General features: G+C 44.2%; 1 protein-coding gene across 10 annotated transcripts in view; it reads left to right on the top strand.

The window, feature by feature from the left end:
* Window positions 1–19,180, top strand: part of DENND1A (DENN domain containing 1A) — a 518,366-nt gene that overhangs the window by 309,552 nt on the left and 189,634 nt on the right. For all 10 annotated transcript variants that reach the window (XM_047768359.1, XM_047768362.1, XM_047768357.1 and 7 more), the window contains one exon: window positions 1,159–1,204. In XM_047768359.1, the coding sequence (XP_047624315.1) occupies window positions 1,159–1,204 (46 nt within the window). The remainder of the gene's footprint in view (window positions 1–1,158; window positions 1,205–19,180) is intronic.

Genomic DNA, 19,180 nt, shown 5'->3' with positions numbered 1-19,180 from the left:
CTGGGAATGAAGCAGGTGAAACGGCTTTTTGAATTACAGTATTGTCGGGGTGGCATGTGTGCAGTTGGGGAGGAGACGCTTGCTGGCTTTGGTATACTTTGTCCGGTCACAATGGACAGTTAGAGCACTTCTCTTGATGGCAGAAGGAAAAGGCACATAAAAAAACATTCCGCTTTGAAGCATGTGTGCCTTCCTTCGGAAGCTGTTAACTGCTTTTTCTGTTGTAATCACAGCAATAATGGTTCCCATTTATACCAGGAACTGTACTAATCACTCGACATGTATCTTCTCATTCTAATAGCAGGCTGCCAGGTGGAGTCCAAAATGCCTTTTTAAAGACAAGGCAGGAGTTCCCATCGTGATGCAGCAGAAAGGAGTCCGACTAGGAACCATGAGGCTGCAGGTTTGATCCCTGGCCTCTCTCAGGGGGTTAAGGATCCCGAGTTGCTGTGGCTGTGGTGTAGGCCAGCAGCAACAGCTCTGATTAGACCCCTAACCTGGGAACCTCCATATGCCGGGGAGTGCGGCCCAAAAAAGCAAAAAAAAAAAAAAGACAAGGCAACCGAGATGATGCCCTCACATGGCTGTTTTTTAGGGACTAACTTCAAGGCCAGCATTCTTTTTTTTTTTTTTTTTTGGTCTTTTGTCTTTGTTGTTGTTGCTATTTCTTGGGCCGCTCCCTCGGCATATGGAGGTTCCCAGGCTAGGGGTTGAATAGGAGCTGTAGCCACCAGCCTACGCCAGAGCCACAGCAACGCGGGATCCGAGCCGCGTCTGCAACCTACACCACAGCTCACGGCAACGCCGGATCGTCAACCCACTGAGCAAGGGCAGGGACCGAACCCGCAACCTCATGGTTCCTAGTCGGATTCGTTAACCACTGCGCCACGACGGGAACTCCGAGGCCAGCATTCTTCCTGCCACCCCTGCTGCTTCTAAGGCTAGCCTCATGGTGAAATTTTAACAAAGTTTCTAGACTTGGGAACAAAACGTCACATTAGGATTTGTGTTGTGAAAGGGAATGTAACTGTGCATACGTTTATTACAAAAAAAAAACAAAAACAAAAACAGTTTTTCTCCAAATAGTGAACCATCTGTAATTTTCTGTCGGAAGCAACAGTCATTAAAGCAGCTGTGTGTCTCTGTTTCTCTTCACAGTGCTCCCATGCCCTACCTCATAGGAATCCATTTAAGTTTAATGGAGGTAAGTTGGCTCCTCTTCTCCCCAGATCTCTCTGCTTGCAGTTTTATTTTGCTACGTGGCAGTGGAAAAGACGCAGTCTCTGCATTCACAGCTCCACATGTGAGAGCATGTCGGAGCAACACCTCATGCACAGAGCTGAGCGATCACTTAGACCCTTTCCACCGGGCTCTTGTTTCCAGTGTTTTTCCACTTTGTTTGGAGATTGTCAATTTTCATGGGTGAGGGAGTGAGGTTCAAAGAGGCCGGAGGAAAGGGTTCTTCAAGGGTTTGAACGAGGGAAGGGAAATGATTCACTTTTCAAAATGATGTTTGCTCTAAATCACTGTAACAGTGTTGCATTTTTCATTGTAGAAAATGTGGTATAGAGAGTCTCTAGATGGTATAAAGAGGAAAATTAAAATTATCCGCAATACCATTATTCCAGCTTCAACCACTGGAATAGTGGTCTTCATCCTCATCTTTATTTTGTGAATATATATTTTGTATACATGTACTTAATGGATATGGTATATCATTTTGTTATTTCATTCAATAGTATGGCATGGGGATCTCTACATGTTTTTGTCTATTCTCAATAATTTTAAGTTTGCTCCCTGTCCTTCTACTGTTTAGATGCACTAAAACTTGGCCATTTTCCTCTTATGTTGGACACTTAGGCTACTTGGAATTTTTCACTATTATAAATAACATTTCAGTGAACATCTTTAAGCATAAGGCTTTTTCCACATTTTGGCTTATTTCCTTAGCCTGGAACCCCAAAGTAGAAATACTTGGTCAAAGCTGCGAATCAAAGGCCAGATTGCTGCCTGCATGGCTGTACCAATTGGGTAGCAATTCTTTTAAAGGTCTTTTCTGTGCTTTTATAAGTGCCACTGGTTTGTAGACATGAACCCTAAGCTTTTCCCTGCTCAGGAGAGAGCTGAAATTTGTACTAGAGCAAAATTAGGCAGGAGGTAGGGGCTTGCCTGTTTCGCACAGGAGATAAGCCCTCAGAGGGAAAAGCTAAAGCCATGTCCGTCTGTGGTGATGCTTTGCATGTCTTAAAGGAAGTGCTGCTTCTCTTCTTCTGTTCCCTTCATTTCACGTCGACGAGGACCACCTGCTTCTTCACTGTTGCACACTGTGCTATTGTGCTCACGAAAATGAAACAAGTTGGTTATCGAAAAACCTGTTTGTTTGACATTGAGAATCTCGATCAAAATAGACCACAGAAATCTGCTCAAATTTCTAATTTGACAGGACGGCCATGTGGCTCCTACATTCTGTTAACAGTTCCTCCTTGTCATCACCCAGCCCTGAGCACATACAGTACAGTTTATGGACTATCTCGGATGGTGTATTTAGATCAGATTGAAGAGATTTCTGTGTTTTACCTTTGTTTGTCAAGTTTAGGGGTGTATTCAGAGCTCCTGTGTGAAAAATTGAAAGTGAGCACTTGGTAATAAACCTTTCTTGCCAATTGTTGTACAGTTGGAAACACTAATCTAAGGACCATTTGGTCTATCGGCATCCACGGCTCTTTCCTGCCGCTCCTGCCTCACAGACTGTTCCAGCACAGGCTTTCTCACACTCCTTTTCGCGGCCCTTTACCTTGAGCAATGTCCAAGTTTCTAGTCTTGGCTTGCCTTTCTCCTCTCCATGCCCTCTGGTCATCTTGTTTAATGCTTTTTGCTTCCGCTACCAAGGTAATGTCGGTGACTCCCAGCTGTGCGTCGAACAATGGCTGCCTGTCTCTGAACTTCAGGCCCAAAGTTGCAAGTGCCAGTTGAAGGTCATGAGATAGCCTGTTGATGTCTCAGACTCAGTCTTCCCCAAACCCTTGTTATCTGTACACACACGCCCACCGAGTGACTCTACTCCTCTTCCGCTGTCTTGGGTCCCTGTGAATGGCACCACTGCCTGAGAAGACACTACAGTGGGGCACACGGAGCATGGCTGGATGTCCTCTTCCTCATTCTTTCTCTCAAAATAACCACTAAGGTTCTGACATGTCTCTCACCTTCTTCCTTCCTCACTGCCTTCACTGACGTTTTACTTTGCTTTCTTGGATTTTTGCAAAGCCTTTACGTGTTCATTTGAGAAGCAAAATCACACACATTTTGCTAGGTCATAGAGGTATGAAGACGAGTGTAAAATTCAGTCCCCGGTCCCGACACATAAGGGGTTGCCTTCCACCTGGTTATTCTGCATTGAGTAGCCCGCCCTCCAGCCTCCTCTGCCCACCCCTAAATTCTGTTCAATCTCCCCGCCATGGTCAAGGCCTCGGTCCTCACCATCCCCGCAGAGTCAGTGCTCTGGCTGGTCCCACTCGCGTCCCCACACCCCTGCAAGCCAAAGCCTGCTGTCCCCCAGCTGTTTGAGGAAGTCCTCCGGCCTGGCTGTCATCTGCTTACTGAACCTCTGGCTCGGGATGACAGCTCTTTTCTTCCCTGTCCTCTCTGTCATCCTGGGAGCATGAGCTCTTTGGGAAAAGGGACTGTGCTTCATTCACTGTGGTGTCCTTAGCACCTCACAGGATGCCCAGCGGGTGCCTTCTGAAAAGAAGGGCTGAGTGAGTGCTTGGAGACCTGGAACTCAGGGCACATTAGAGCCCTCTCCAAAAGACATCGCTGTTTCAGGGAACCCAGCTCCATAATTTTACTTAAAGATGGAGGGAGTAAATTTTTTTTTCTTTGTATATGACTGTAAATAACTTTAAAAAAGGGGGTTTTTTGTCGTAAAACATGCAGTGCAAAACATGCATAGATATTGAAGCAAAAACTCAAGGCAGAGTTTTGCACTTTAGGTGAATGGGTGAAAGTCCACTCTCCTCTGCCTTTGAAGGGTTTTTTTAAGCGAGAAGGTTCGGGAGGCACTGGCCACCATAAATCTTAGCTCTGTCGGTGGATTAACACTGGGGAGGGGGTTGCCATGCTGAACTATCATGTGGTCGGCACTGAAAGAAAAAGAAAATTAGTAGTGGCCCCACTCTTGAACCCAGCTAAGGCACTGGCCAAACAAGATAGCACTTCCTGCATGTGCGAGGCAGTGGTGAGCTACCAAACCATGAAACGCAGTCTCCTGATCCCCTCCCCTGGATTTCAGCTCCCACTTGCAGAGCTCTTAAGTTGTGCTTTTTGATTGTGCTTATCTGCTCCTGTTATCCCTTCACATGAAAGAGATGCTCCCCTGAGGTTTCTCCCAGGACTTGTGGGCTCTCATGCCTGGGGAGGAGCTCAGACCTGGGGCCAAAGGAAAGCCCTTTAAGGAAGGAGCTCGGGAAGGCCCATCTCCTCTCGCACGCTAGTTTTCTTACTGGCAATTCAGCGAAAGGCTTATTTTTGACTGTCTTGTTATTTTTTCTTGAAAGCTATAGGCACCTTATTATGCCTTTGCATATGTGCCAGAATTTTTTAAACTTCAAATGAATGTGGCAGATGTTCATAAAAGTTTAGAAAAAGCTACCATAGGAAGACTTTTTAACCATTTTTATGACACTCAAATTTGTTGCACAAAAGGAAATATAAATTATAACCTAGTGTTCTCATTTGAAAGAAGGTTATTTGGGGGAAAGATCTAATTCTAGCCTCCACGCTCTCACAGGGTGCCCTGACTGTTTGTTAACTGGCAACCTAGTCACCTTAAAGAGTCAGCCTTCCTTCTAAAGTGACACGTTTCTAGCTAATCGTCATTCTTATCCCTCTTGTGCCTTTTTATATCCTTTCTCTCATTTAAGCAAACACTAATTTGGGGCTGGTGGTAAGTTAGCAGGATAGCCAAGGGTATTGGCATAGACCTAGTTTCTTCTTGGAGGGAATGATCATGTTAGCTGGCAGCTAGGAAATACCCAAACGCAGCCAGATTACACAGTGACTGTTTCCTTTCATTCTCTCGACCTCAGCTCAGTTCAGGAGATGCTCTGCCGCTCCTCTTCTGTGCCAGATCTGGTAGCAGGTGTTGGGTCAGATCTGATAGATGGTTTACTTTTCCTTCTTGTTAAACGAAAACCTTCCTTTGCAAGCCTGACAAAGAATGCTTTATGTACAGGCCTTAGAGCGACAGGAGGGATGTATGTGGAAGGAGTTTTGTGTGGTTCCTGGTCTGGAAGGAGGAAGGAAAGGAGGTGGCAGTGACAGGGCACACAGAGGCTCGGGCCAGCCTGTGAAAAAAGTTCCACCTACACAGAGGCGGTAAAGTGCGGCAGTGAGGATGTGGGGCCTGGGTTCCGACTTCCCTACTTCCTGCTTGTCTGATTCTGGGCAAGGAAATGCGCCTCTGGGCCTCTGTTTTCTCACCTGTAAAATAAAGGCAGTGGCCAACCTCCCCTATTGTATCATTGAGGGATCCAGTAAGATAATGCCTATGGGTTACCAAGCACAGTGCCTGGCACATAGAGAGGTCAGCAAAGGTCAGCAGCCACTGTTACTTTTATTTCAGTGGCCTTAAAGCCATTGCCATTGTTAAGTTGATGGCTTTGAAATTGCTTTTTGGGGACTCTTTAAGTTCCAGGGATCATCGTCTTCATTCCCTAGGGAGAGAACTTCAGGGAAACTGGTTTGTGCCTGCACTGTTTTCCCCTGGTTGGCAACACTGGAGGCATTGTGCCAGGGATCGGAGTGGCACTTTTAGAGAACTTAATATGTGGAATTCCAGTTCCTGCTTGACCACTCCCCTGCTGTAGTAATTCAGGCAGGATATTTTGTCTCTCTGATCTTTTCTTCATCTGTAAGAGTGGTGAGTCCCCATCTCTTAAGATTGTGGTAAAGATTAAATAACTGAGTCCTGTATCTGTCCAGTGTATCCCAGTGTCTGGCCTGGGGTAGGCACACAATACACGTCTCCTTCCAGAGTAATGTCTTGAGAGCCTTCTGCGTAGCAGGCATTGTATCGTACTAGGAGTTCTTTGTAAAATGGTGAATGTAACATAATGGTGCCTTCAGAGTTTTCTCTGGAGCAGATGCAGACAAGGAGAATATAATTGCAGGGAATCCAAGAGGCCATAGCCTCTGGTAGGGAAAACAGAACTGAGCCTTGAGGTCTCTGCTTCTCAGAGGAAGGGAACCTAACAGATAAATTAGAGCTCAGCCCGGGGAACAGGGAACAGCATCTACAGAGACTTACAGGATAGACCACGGAGTTTCCCAGGAAGTGCAAGCAGTTCAGGGTCTGACGGGCGTGTTCAGGCAGGCAGGCAGGCAAGGGCCAGGCCATCCAGGGCCTTGTAAGCCATGTTGGAGAGTTTCAACTTTATAGGGCAACGGAGAGCCATTGAAGGGTGTAAATAGGGGAAGGACATGGTTAGGCGTCCTCCTCCTGGGCCATTAGAAACACGGTCCTTCCATATAAAATGCGTGGAAACTACCTAACCATGTTAATAAAGTAAACTGATATTTGTAGAGATCAAGGTAATTCTTAAGTAAATTATACACCACAACCATATATATAAAATTCAGATGTGTCAGCCTCCCAAACCCAAGCTTCCAAATGGTTTCCTTGCTACCAAACTGTGGCAGAGGTGTTTGTACTGATAGCTTTCTTTGAGGTTTTAAGCACCATTTTTACTAGATTTTTGTTCCCTCTCTGTTTCTAAGTACTTTTTTTTAAGACTTAGATAATCTTTCTACAGCATGGTTTGGGAGTATAAATTTAGTGGTAGTTCAGGCAGTAGGAACAAGGGGAGCGACACCCAGGTTCCAAGTTCACAGCCCCACCGAACCTCTCCAATTTCACGAGACTTGTGATGGGGCATTTGGAGACAGGCCACACTCACAGCCTTCCTCTCTCCTCCTCACTGTCCTTTCTGTAGGAAGGTTTAGCCGGAGCCTTTGGAAGCCTGGTTTTGCAAAGGCACCAAGTGCTTGAGACAGTGCTGAGCCACCACTTACTCCAAGGACAGCACCCAGGTGCCACATCCAAGCGCCTCTTGGTCTCTGGGATCCAGAGGTGGTATTTATCTGTGGCTGTAGTAGTTTAACTGTAGAGCTTTTACACAAAGGAACAAGATTTACTTATTTACAGACAAGAAAAGTAACTTTTTTTTTCCTTTGTATCTCAAAGAACCTGAATTGCTGTCAAATGAATTGGCACCCTTTTAACTAGTTTTTTTTCTTTTCATTTTTCCTTGGCATAGAAAGTCTTTAATTCTTTGTCCATTTTTTACACCTACTTTTTAAAGTTTCATGGTGAGTAGAGAAGAGAGTTTCTTATTTCCCATTGTACCATTTTGCTTCCTCATAAGACTCCACAGGTGGACAGTAGTAAGATGTAGCTTGCAGTTGTTAATACGGTGATTGATGCAACACTGAGCCATGATTATATTCAAGTATAAGTGATAACTTGAATGTGTCCTCACAAGAATTGAGAAATTCCACATGGGATCTATCTGTTAGTGTTAAGTAATCATAGTCCTGCTTTATAAGAAGGTGATAATTTGCATGAAAAATTCCACCTAGTAGTTTTAGTCATAGGTTCACGGGAAGAGCTTCAGCGAGAAAGAGAGAGGATTAGGAAGAAACTGCTATCTTCTATGTCCTTGCTCGAAGCCAGACACAATGCCAGGTACTATACCTGTTGTTTTTTTACTTTTGAGCATCCTCAGAATCTCTCCCACAAGGAGGAGAATCCATATTTGCAAATGTGGACACCGAGGCTCAACAAGATGAACTATTTGCATCCAGTTCCTCAGCTCTTATGGGTTTGTCAGACACCAGAACCTGTGGATCAGGCCTAGCCCTGCTCCACTGCTGGGCAGAGGCTCCCACCTTTGCCTGACTTCTCCTTTCTAGGCTGGCCTCCAGGGCCTGCACTGTGGATCGTAGTGAAGGCAAAGGAGGGGTCACACCTGGCAGCCTCATACTTCTCTAGAGGAACCTCTGAGTACACTTGTGACTGGGGCCGGCTTACTTAGCCTCCCAAGACTCCATTCTCTCATCAGTGAAATTAAGATCGTATTACCCATCTCAGATTGTGAGAACTAACTGATATAATGGATGTGAAGAGCTTTTTAAAAAATTCTACCAGACATTATTCTTCATAGTGAGCAGTATAAAAATGAGGCAAAGTTTAGATCAATGAAACCCTTGCTTAATTATATAAAGAAAAAAGTAATTGGGCAATAGCTTGGTCTTGCTGGAATTTCCTTAGCATGCTGTTGTCAAATAAAATCATCACATGTGAGGCTTTGTCACATCCAGAGCCTTCAGAGTGAGCATGCAGCAGCTCTTTTCAACCTAGGGCCTGAAGGATATTCTGGATTTCTCCTGATAGATTTCCCCTGGAAGCTCTCTCCTCCTCATGTGGCATCTGCTTTTAAAATGAGTATGATTCTTAAATGGCACTTATTCTAATGTTGGAATTAGTTAATATAAAACAACTTGAAGCTCTAGTAGTAATTTATGTAATCAAAGGGAACAAGTACTTCTGGCTGATTTAAGTATCTCTTGCAGTCAGTACATTTTCAGTCTAATTTGTTGTGACTGAAATGTTCTCTTGTGAGATGAGATAGCCCTCTGTTATAGATTAGAAAAACTAAGTAATTTATGAGGGAGAATCCCAGTAGAAAATGTGAAACCATCATTGATGCTTTTGTTTTCCAACTTTCCTATCAACATTTAGCCAATTTAGCAATGTTGAAGCTGACTTCAAAGAAAACTTAAAGTTTATAAATTGCTACTAAGAGAAGCTTGAACTATCCAAATTCCTGTCAGATTACAGTAAGGAGCAGCATGCATGCAAGGAGGCTGTGGAATGGAGTGGAAGGAACTCTGCAGGTGTGGGGACCTGGATTCAAATTCTAGTTTCACCACTGCTAGGTGACTGTAAACAAGCTCCTTTGTTTAAGAAGTCAGTTGAGCAGGCGGGAAAAAAGATAGGGTTACTATATCACACAGTCTGCGCACTCTCTACAAAACCACTATTATGTTCTCGAGAGATACTGACTGGAAATATTTAATAATAATATCAGCCATTGGATGCAGTTCTACCAATATACACAACACATGAGCCATATAATTTTTAATTGTCACCCCTTTGAGAGGTGCCCCTGTTTTGCAGATGCAGATATAAAAGTGCCTCTCTGAGCATCAGCCTCCTTGCTTGTAAAATGGGTAGATTCTCCGCTTCATAGGAGATTTTTTTAATACGGAGTAAATGAGAAAATTGTACCTGACACACTGTAGGCACCACATAAATGGAAGTGGATTATCAGTATTATGTGTGTGTAGAACTGGTAAATTTTCCTTAAAAGAAGCTGAGACATCTACCTAAGATTGGCTCTGCCCTCTTTTTCAGCCTCCCTTTGTATTTTTTATTGAGTGACTTTTTCTAAATCAACATTGGCTTAAAGGCACTTTCAACCGAACCCAGCCACATGGGACTAGTGACTTCTTTTCATAAACTTCTTGCAAGTGATTAGGGGCGGGGCCATTGTGGGAGCTCAGAGACCAGCAGCGTGATGATTGAAGAGCGGTACCCTTGGCCTAGTCAAATCCCTCTTGGAAGCAGGGCACATGTGGTTTTGTTTAACACCATGCTCAGCAGACTCATGGTACGGGTTTGTGACCATCAGGCATTTGTTGTTGATATGTGAGGTCACCACAGTAGGGGTGTTTGTCAACCAAATTAAACTTCCTCTTAATAACCTAAAATAATTGATTCGGAAGGCCTTTAAATAGACCATGGCAGTGTGTAAGCAAGCTGAAATCTGGCGTTTTCTGCGCAAGTTATTGCATGTTGTTTTGTTTTGTTTGTCTTCATTTTGCTTTTGTTGGGGAAAATGTGGATGGACCAAGGGTTTGGAGGCAGGCAGTGAAGCTGAGTTTGAATCCCAGCCCCAGTCTTTGTCCTTTTGTACCTTGGGCAAGTCACACCTTCATCTGCAAAATTCAGTCACCTGCCTCAAAGTGATGACAATTAGAAATAATATGGATAAAGTTCCATGCCCATTAGTAGACCCTCACCCAATGGTAGATATTATATGTTAATAAAATATTTCCAATAGGCATCTCTGAAGAAGAGAGCTTAATAATAATTTCGTACAAAGTGGTCAAACTGTGATATAGTAACCATACCTTTTTTTCCCCCCCTTCTAAACTAATTTCTCCATAAACTGCTCTCTGTACTAAACTTAAACATTCATAGAGAAGAGTGTGACTAAAATTGGAGCCTATAAACCTCTCTCTACATATTGTCTGATTCTCAGCTGATTTAAAAATGAATTTGAAGTTGAAGATTTAAAATATATGCCATTTAGCTACAAAAGAAGTGGGTTAATTCGTTGCCCATTGGATTCAGACGTTCATGACCTAAGCTCAGGCCTTTGTAGGTAAAGAATGGGGGCACTGTGCTATGTTTGTTTAGAAACAAACGCATGAGCTCAGGGCTTTTCGTAAGTGTGGTCAACGGTGGTGCTTAAGTTGGACATTAGCAACATCCTACAGAATGGTTCACGTGTCTTGCCTAAAATCCTTCCCTCCGTAAACCCAAATATCTGACAAAACCCAAAAGCTGCAGACTGGGGCCGCCTAGACTCCTGGACATGTCCTTAACCAAATAGAGTATCTGTTAAGCCCTGGTGCCTAGGAGTCAATTGTTTTAAAAGAGGCAGTGGTAATAAGTTTATATCCTGCTTCTTCAGCATTTTACTGAAAATATTTTATACTGACCGAATGGGTTAAATTATGAAGCTTGATAAGTACATATGCACATTACCCATCCTTAGCTTTAGAAGAAGAAAAAAAAGGAAGAAAAAGATAGCTATGATTTTGGAAGTCATCCCAATTTTTAAAAATAAGAGAATTTGGACATTTTGGCATATGGGGTTTTTTAAATGAAATTTCATGGAACTGAAAACAGTCAATTTTAGGTTTCCAAAAATTGTTTTGATTTTCATTGGTATAAATTTGCTGCACATGGTTTTAGGGAAGTTCTGAGAGATGCATTTGGGACTTCGGGGTTGATTTTTTTTTTTTTTTGAGATTTGTGATTTATTTTTAAAAGGTGATTTTTTTTTTTTTTCTAACTCAAAGTATAAATCAGAGGAGACCAGAGTCCCATTTCTAGGACAGTTTTTGGTAATGACATTGCTAAGCATTTCCAAACAGCTGGACTTGAGGCTGAACTATTTATTGGGCATCATTTCAGCAGTTTGGACACTGCACAGCAGATCCCTCATCCCCCTCCCCATCTCAGATATAGCATCTCGAGGCCAAGTGATTTGGGCCAATCCATTAGCAGCAGCTGCTAGTGATAAGCACTGTGAGAGTCACCTGTATCGGGTCAGGCTTATTGCACATCAAGGTTCAGCAGTGTCGGAAGAGAGGGAAGATGCCCAGGAGGGGGCTCCAGGCCACCTGCTGTGTGGGGATCAAAGGGTTGAAAGGTCAGAGGGCACAGCTCCCTTAACCATATCTGTCTGTGCAATAGCTATTTCAGATTGTAAATCTTGGCGATTTCATTAAGTCCTCCTGGCTGCTACTGGGGCATTGAAATAATAAAATTTTATATCTGTTGCCTTTCCTGCCTCTGGCAGCCAGGCTGATACATTCTCTGCAAGATGGGGCGTCTTTATGAAAACCTTGCCTGGAATGATCAGAGCAGCCTTAATGAAGCCTCAGATTGGGAAGTTGGGGTTCACAGGACCTCATCCTCTGGAAATGTTTTTTTAAAAAGGAAAAAATATCACCCACCTGTTTAGCAGCCTTTGGGGTTTATATAGCACCTCTCCTCTGAAAAGCAGGTCCCAAAGTATTACCTATTGCTAAGTGTTTTTAATCTTACACACAGGAGGAGAGGGGAGATTTCTCAGGGCTGTTGCTTATCACGCGGCCCCATTCTAATGACGGCAGGGTCCTTTCTTTGGGCAGCTCCAAGCAACTGTACAGTAATACCGGCCACTTGGCAGATCTTTTGGGTGTTTTTAGAGACATGTCTCCTGAATATGATTTTCCGGATATTTTTCCTAGATCTTAAAGTTGTTATGGACCTTTAGGGCTCCTTGGCTCTTGGGCAAGACAAATCACAGTAATGGCTGTCCCTTTACTGCCCATATGTTTAAGACCCCCTGTAGTTTGTTTGAAAAGTTAAGAGATTTTCACAGTGAAGGTGCCATTTCTGAAATTTAAAGTGTTCCTTTTCACTGGGAGATAAGTTCACTCTGATTAAGTCCGTAATTCTCACTAAGCCATGTTTATGGGGGCAATAAACAATGTTTCAGCATGCTTGTTAAATTGGGTTTCCAACCTCTCCACTCTTTAAAAATTGACATTTCAAATAAAAGGCAGGTGGAGATGGGAGTCCAGGTTTGCTGTGCTTAGTGATGAATGAATGATGGCAAGTGGCAGTTGTGTGGGAGGAAGGAAGGCCCTGTTTTATGAGAGGGTGACCCCAAACCATTTTGGGGTAGGGAATCAAGATCCCCTTAAACCCAAGTGAAACTCTTATTAAATTCCAGTTTCGTCGTTTCAAATTGGATAGATACTGTTTTTGAAACACTGCTGGATATATTACACTCATTATTTAATTTTCACAAATCTGTACTCCAGAAGTGATGGCTATGCTTTACAGATAGATGATGAAATTTGGGCACTGAAAGGTAAAGCAACTTGTCCAAAGTCACACAACTAATAATTAGCAGGACCAGAATTCAAACCCAATTATTTTGTTATGTGAAGTGTTTTAGTGTGTACAAAATATAGCTATACATGATACAAGCCCTGCTTTTAGAGTCTGTTTGTTATATATCTGCCTCTTTTAAGCCTGTCCATGGAGGTTACAAAAGAAGTATGTGACCTGGTCACTGTCCTCAGTATTTGCTAAGCCAGGAAAGCAGAAGAGGTTATACAGAGAGGTGAAGGGGACCGGGCTTTGGAGACCAGCAGCCCAAAGCTCAAATCCTACCTCTGTTACTTGTCTGGACCTGAGGCAGGAACTTTATTTTTCTCTGCTGTGAATTCCATGAGGTTGCTTTGAGGATCCAATGAAAACATATAGTTTAAAATGTAGTCTTTTAAAACCCGACAGTATTTTATAGGTGACAGTGGTGCGTGTTATTGCCATATTTGTAAACATGGTATGGTGAAACCAGTTATTTTAAGAAGGAAGTGACAGGTATACATGAAACAGAAACATCACTAATCAAGTTTGAATTGAGGAGCCACGTATGTGTTGCCCACTGTACTTACTTAGAACCAAAGAAGGCAGCTTGTTGTGGGAGCAGGAGTAGTCAGGAAGGTTTTATCGAAGAGCAGGGTCTTGCAGAAGGGGGTCATCACGGTAATCTGTCTCTGGGCCGTCTTCCCAAGCGCTCTGCCACCTCTTCTCTCATTTGCACTTTGCAGCAGTGGTGAAGGGTGTTGGCACCTTCCTTGTCCTCTTTTTACTCATGAGAAGACTGAGTCTCTAACAGTAGGAAGGATGCCTCAATTTGGGCCAAAACCCCAGCAGAGTCAGAGGTATAGATGGGCGCACTGCTCCATTTCGGAGGGCAGAGTGGAGGTTAGGCTGGATGGTGGTACCATGTTGGATGGTCTGGTAGAAGGAGCCCCGGAACTGGCAGAACCAAATTCGCAGGAGAAGGACAGGCGCTGTCTGAGTGTCTGCCTTGTGGCTGGCCCTCTGTGAAGCACGTGCCCTCCCATGTCTCCTTTTAATCTTCTCAACAATCCTGATGGTGAGGCTCAAGACCCAATTTCACAGAGAAGGAAACTTGACTGGTGCTAAAGGAAGCAAAGGCCTTGCCTAAAGCAACCTGGTGAGTGAGCGAGTAAGCCAGGGCACCAACCCCGGGACTCTGCGCCCCTGGGCCCATGGCCATCCTGGGGAGGAAGCCAGGCAGGCTCCATGTGAGTGGAGATGTCCCACCAGAGTGAGGTCTTTTCTGCTACATAATATGACTGTGCCTTTTCTTAGGCTTATTGGTTAGAATTTACCCCAGCCCTCCCCATCCGCACCACCCCCACACAAATAGGCTGGGAGCCCCTTGAGATTAGAGATCACATTTGAGTCGTCTCTGTCCTTAGGACCTCACATCAGGTTCATGTGATTGGCTCTCTGAAGCCTGTCCGACCAAATGAGTGAATAATTGGGTGAATACGTAAATGCCCAATGGATGGATGGTCAGGAAAGGAGGAAAAGTCCATCAGAGAAATAGCCCCTTTGCTGACCTGCCTTGAAAGTCTCTGGCTTCATTGATGAGAGTCAGTGCTACTCCCTTGTGAGGAGTGGGTTTGGCCTGACCCGTGAGGTGCTTACACCACTTCCCTCCCCTGCCAAGCTTCTGTTTCTGTTTAAAGCACACTGGGACATTCCAGCAGTGTTTTCAGGGCTCCTCTGAACTGTCGTGGGGCTTAGATTTTTAATTTTGCAGGGCAGGAAGGAGCAAATGAGTGCCTCCTGGCTCCAAGGAAAGCTACTACGTTTATCAACTGCTTGGCAGCTCAGTGACCTTTGAGGCCTGAGGAAGGGAAAGAAAATGGCACTCTTCCGTCTGAGGGTATCTGAGGCTTCAGGAGGGAGTAGAGTTAGGATACCTGAGTATACCTCTCTTCTTCCTGCCCTTCCCTCTTTCGCTCCTATTCCTCTCTCCCTTCCTCCTGGGAGGCCACAGCTCCCCCACGCTGTTCTTTGTTATGTTCTCATAGACATGCGCATGCATTTGAGTACATTTGATGTGTGCTGTATCGTGGAAAGAACGTTGGCGTGGGGGACCCAGATTCAAATCCTTTTTCTGGTAAACGGCAACCATGAGAACATGGGCAAACTGTTTAATCTCTAGCCTCAGTGTCTTCATCCATCAAATGGGTAGAGAATGCCGTAGGAAACCCTACCCCTTGAGAATTTTAATGGAGTCTAGACCAACCATCAAGCTGCTTGATTCTTCTGGTATGTGCCTGACAAACATCTATTAAATTACAGCTGCTCAGAATGTTTGTTGATGGAAACAGTGTGTCACAGCAGTTAGTAAGGTGCGTTGGGTAATACAAAGGTTTTGGTGTTCAACTGAGTTCAATGTTAGCTCCACTGATGTGAAGACACAGGGCTTTGGACAAATTATTTTATCTCTATTACCCTCCCTTTCCTCATCTCTCTGCAGAAGTGTCATGAGGATTGCATTAAGTGGTACATGTAAGGGTTGAGCCACAGGAGGAACACAACAGCTAGTAGCTCTCATTTTATTGTTGTGGGAGTCAGTAAGATGATGGATGCAGAGTGTGTAACTCAGTCCCTGGCCCGTGCAGGCCCCCCGTAAAGTTAGCTGTGCCTCGGCTCACACGTAACCAGGAGTGTATTCAGCCTAAGAGGTGACAGTGTGTGTGAAGCCAGGCCAACAGTTGCTTAAGATAAAGTCTAGATTGATGGACTATGAAGATTTTTTTTTTTTTGTCTTTTTGCCATTTCTTGGGCCACTCCCGTGGCATATGGAGGTTCCCAGGCTAGGGGTCTAATCGGAGCTGTAGCTGCCAGCCTACCCCAGAGCCACAGCAACGCAGGATCCGAGCCGCGTCTGCACCCTACACCACAGCTCATGGCAATGCCAGATCGTTAACCCACTGAGCAAGGGCAAGGGTCAAACCCGCAATCTCATGGTTCCTAGTCGGATAGTTAACCACTGCGCCACGACGGGAACTCCAAGGTGTTATTTTTTGTTTAGTTTTAACCATATTCTCTGCCTTTCAAAACTTAAAAAAAAAAACTGCCAATAAGTCATACTTAAGTGAGACATTAAGTATCATGCCAGGAGCCATATCAGTTGCGCCTTTTTCAGAGAGAGACAAACACTGGACTTTCTCTGAGCCAAAGTAAAGTACTTTGCAGGTTTGATAACAGGCTGATAGAAGAGGGTGATGCATCCTCTTGAAGAAAGTGTCTTTGCAGGAAGCCAGTCTGGACCTGTCCCCTTTGCTTGATGGTCTTGTTGCTGGTTGTCAGAGGTGTGGCCTCAGGTGCTGATTTGGCCAGAGGAGGGGAGATGGCTTACAAGCCTTGGGGTCACTCCAGCAGGGAGAAGGCCTGCCTGGAGCCAAAACTAGCTAGCACCCTGGGCAAATGGGAACATGGTTGAATAGATACAAAGTAAATGTTTCCTTTCCTTTTTTTTTTTTCCTATTAATCTTTTCACAACCCTTTGTTGCACACGGTCACAGCCCCATTTTATAGAGGAAGAAACTGAGGTTCAGTTACATTTAAAGAACCTGCCCTGGGTCTCTTGAGTAGGGATTGAAGAAGATAAAACCCAGAGCCCTATTTGACTCCTACTCAGTCCTGCTCCTATCCCAAAGCAGGCTGACACAGAACCTCGAGGGCCCCTCAGGACTTCGAAGGTACCCAGTAATACTGCTGCTTTGTTCCTTGCTGGAGAAGGGGACAAGACTGATGGAAGAAGCAGTTGGTGTCCAGGGCGTATCTGCCTTTGCAAACATATTTTCTGACATGAAATATATTCTAGATTGGATTCTTTTTACCCATAGAATTACTGATAAATTGTTTTCATAATAATATAAGGGTCAATGTCCAATGCTTTTTATATAATGGACACTGCTCTAAGTACTATATGTATGTTAACTCATTTAACCACCATAAAAATACAGTGAAGTTCTTGCTATTTGTTTTTTATAAACATTTAAGTGGAGTATGGGGTTTATAGGGAAGGGTGCACTCATCCGAAGTATGGAGCAAGATGAGTTCTTTCAAGGCAGGTCTTGAAAACCACCACCAGCTCAAGAATTAAAATATTACCAGCCCTCTAGAAGCCCCATTGAGCCCCCTTGCAGTCATTGTCCCTCTGACTCAAGAGTAACCATTGTCCTGGGTACCAGTACTATTTTAATCTCATTGAACAGATGCGGAAACCGAGGCATAAGGAGATTAAAGGGTCTGCCCAAGGTAGCACAGTGGTAACTGATGGTGTCAAGATTAACACTTGTAGTCTGGCTACAGAGTGCCCCTGTGCCCATGGCCCTAAGATGTAGCCAGGAAAAGAACAATAGGTTGGTGAGAGTTTAAATTTTAATGGAACAAAATCAAAATAGTGCATATAATGGAGTCATTATCCTCTGCCTTTGGTCTGAAAAGCAGTCGTTCACATCTTTCGTTTTGAAACCCTAATCTTTCAAAAGGCAAGGATAGAAACTTGCTTTTCACAGCCTCCCCCTTTATTGCACTTACTGCAATTAAGTACCGTGTTAAATTATTTACATGTATTATTCCACTCAACCCTCCAAACCCGCTGAACAGTGGGTAGTATTATCCCCATTTTATAGATAAGAAAACTGAGGTTCAGAAGTAAAGAACTTACCAAAGGCTGCGAAGTGGTGGAGGCCAGGCTCGTATCTGGCTGTCTTATTCTAGAATCCACATCTTAACTACCGTGGTAACACCTATGTCACTTTTTGTGTCAACTGTGAATTAATTCTACACTAATTAATCCTGATAATGTCACATGATTGTTGTCACTGTCATCATCATCACTATTATCCCCCTCTCACTTCCTGGAGCAAACGCTTACATTGGGCTTACATGGTCCATTTGAGCTTACATTGATGTCTGCTCCAGGCCTGCCTCCCAGAAGAATGGACCCAACCACAATATTTCATTCTTTCTCCAATTAATGAGCATTTGCCCTGTGTTAGCCACTGTGCTGGGCACTGGAGTTGCAGAGACAAATAAGATACAGTCTGCCCTGACAATGGTCCTGATGGAAGGACAGCAGAAAGGGTTTACTGTGTGCTGGCTCCTTTATCCCATGCTGCTGCCTCATAGACCCCCACAGCCTCCGTCCTAGATAGGGAGCCCAGTTCTCAGCTGAGGAGGCAGACTTGGATCTGGGTCCAGCCGCTGAAGATCCAGGGCAGCTTCCTTCCTCCATCTCCAGCTCCCGGCTTCCTCAGCCAGGGGAGCACCTCAGGCTCCTGACCATTCTCTGGATCCCCCGGATTACCTCGCCAGTGCAAATCCTTGCTCTTCATTTTATGACCTGCTTTGAAGTCCTGCCTGGTCTCTGGCTGCTCAATCCCCACTGTAGATAGGCAAGGTCACCGCATCTGCGCGAAGTACTTGTGTGGTTTGAACAAGTGCAACTGATACTCTATATTTTAGAGGCAGGCGATAGAGGGGGAACCCACTGTTTTTATACAGCCACCTTTAGAAAGTAAGTTCAGTAAAATCTTGTTGACTAGAGAAGGTACACAGAAGGTAGGGTGATTCTCGAGTGATTCTCAAGTGGACCCAATTTTTGTGTAGAGAATTATATCAGGGGCATTGATTCTGTTTTTATCCTAGGAGGGCATGAGCAGAAAAAAAGTTTTAAAAACTCTGGGCTAGACAAAAAGAGAAGGAGGCAGGGAGCCACACAGCTGCAGATCAGAATGTACACTGAGTGATGGTTTCAGGCAGAATTACCTTGTCATGTGGCATTTGGTCACCATCATTCATGCATTGTTATTTTCAAAGTCTTATTGTGGCTTTATTTTATGTTCTGGGCGTAGTACTAATGTGTTTATCAACTCGTTGTGTTATAATTTATGCACAAAAAACCATCCATTTAAAGAATGCGATTCAATGAATTCTTAGTTTTATATGTTCATGAAACCACTGCAATAAAGATGTAGAATATTCCCATCACCCTCAAAAGACCCTCACTTTTATTTAACAAACATTTTTCTTGAGCTTCTCATGTGCCAGGCACTAGTCTAAGTACTTTAAAAATGTTAACTCATTTAATCCTTATCACAGGCATGAGGTATAGGCCCTGTTATGCCCAGTTTTGTAAAGGAGGAAACTGAGGCACAGAGATTAAGTGAAATGCCCAAGTTTCCACAGCTGGTGAATGGTGGAGCTGTATTAGAACTCAGATGAACTGGCTCCCAGATCCCAGACCCTTAGACTCTGGGCTCTCCTGCCTCTCATTTATTCATTCATTCCCGAATTGCCTGATATGGGAGCTGAGAGTATGGAGCTCTGTCTTGGTGGCTCCAAGAAACCTACAGACCAGGGAAGGAAGCA

This window comes from Phacochoerus africanus, chromosome 2 (assembly GCF_016906955.1).
Source record: "Phacochoerus africanus isolate WHEZ1 chromosome 2, ROS_Pafr_v1, whole genome shotgun sequence".
Taxonomy (NCBI): domain Eukaryota; kingdom Metazoa; phylum Chordata; class Mammalia; order Artiodactyla; family Suidae; genus Phacochoerus; species Phacochoerus africanus.
Note: the sequence above shows the minus strand (reverse complement) of the source record. Positions and strands in the feature narration are given on the sequence as shown.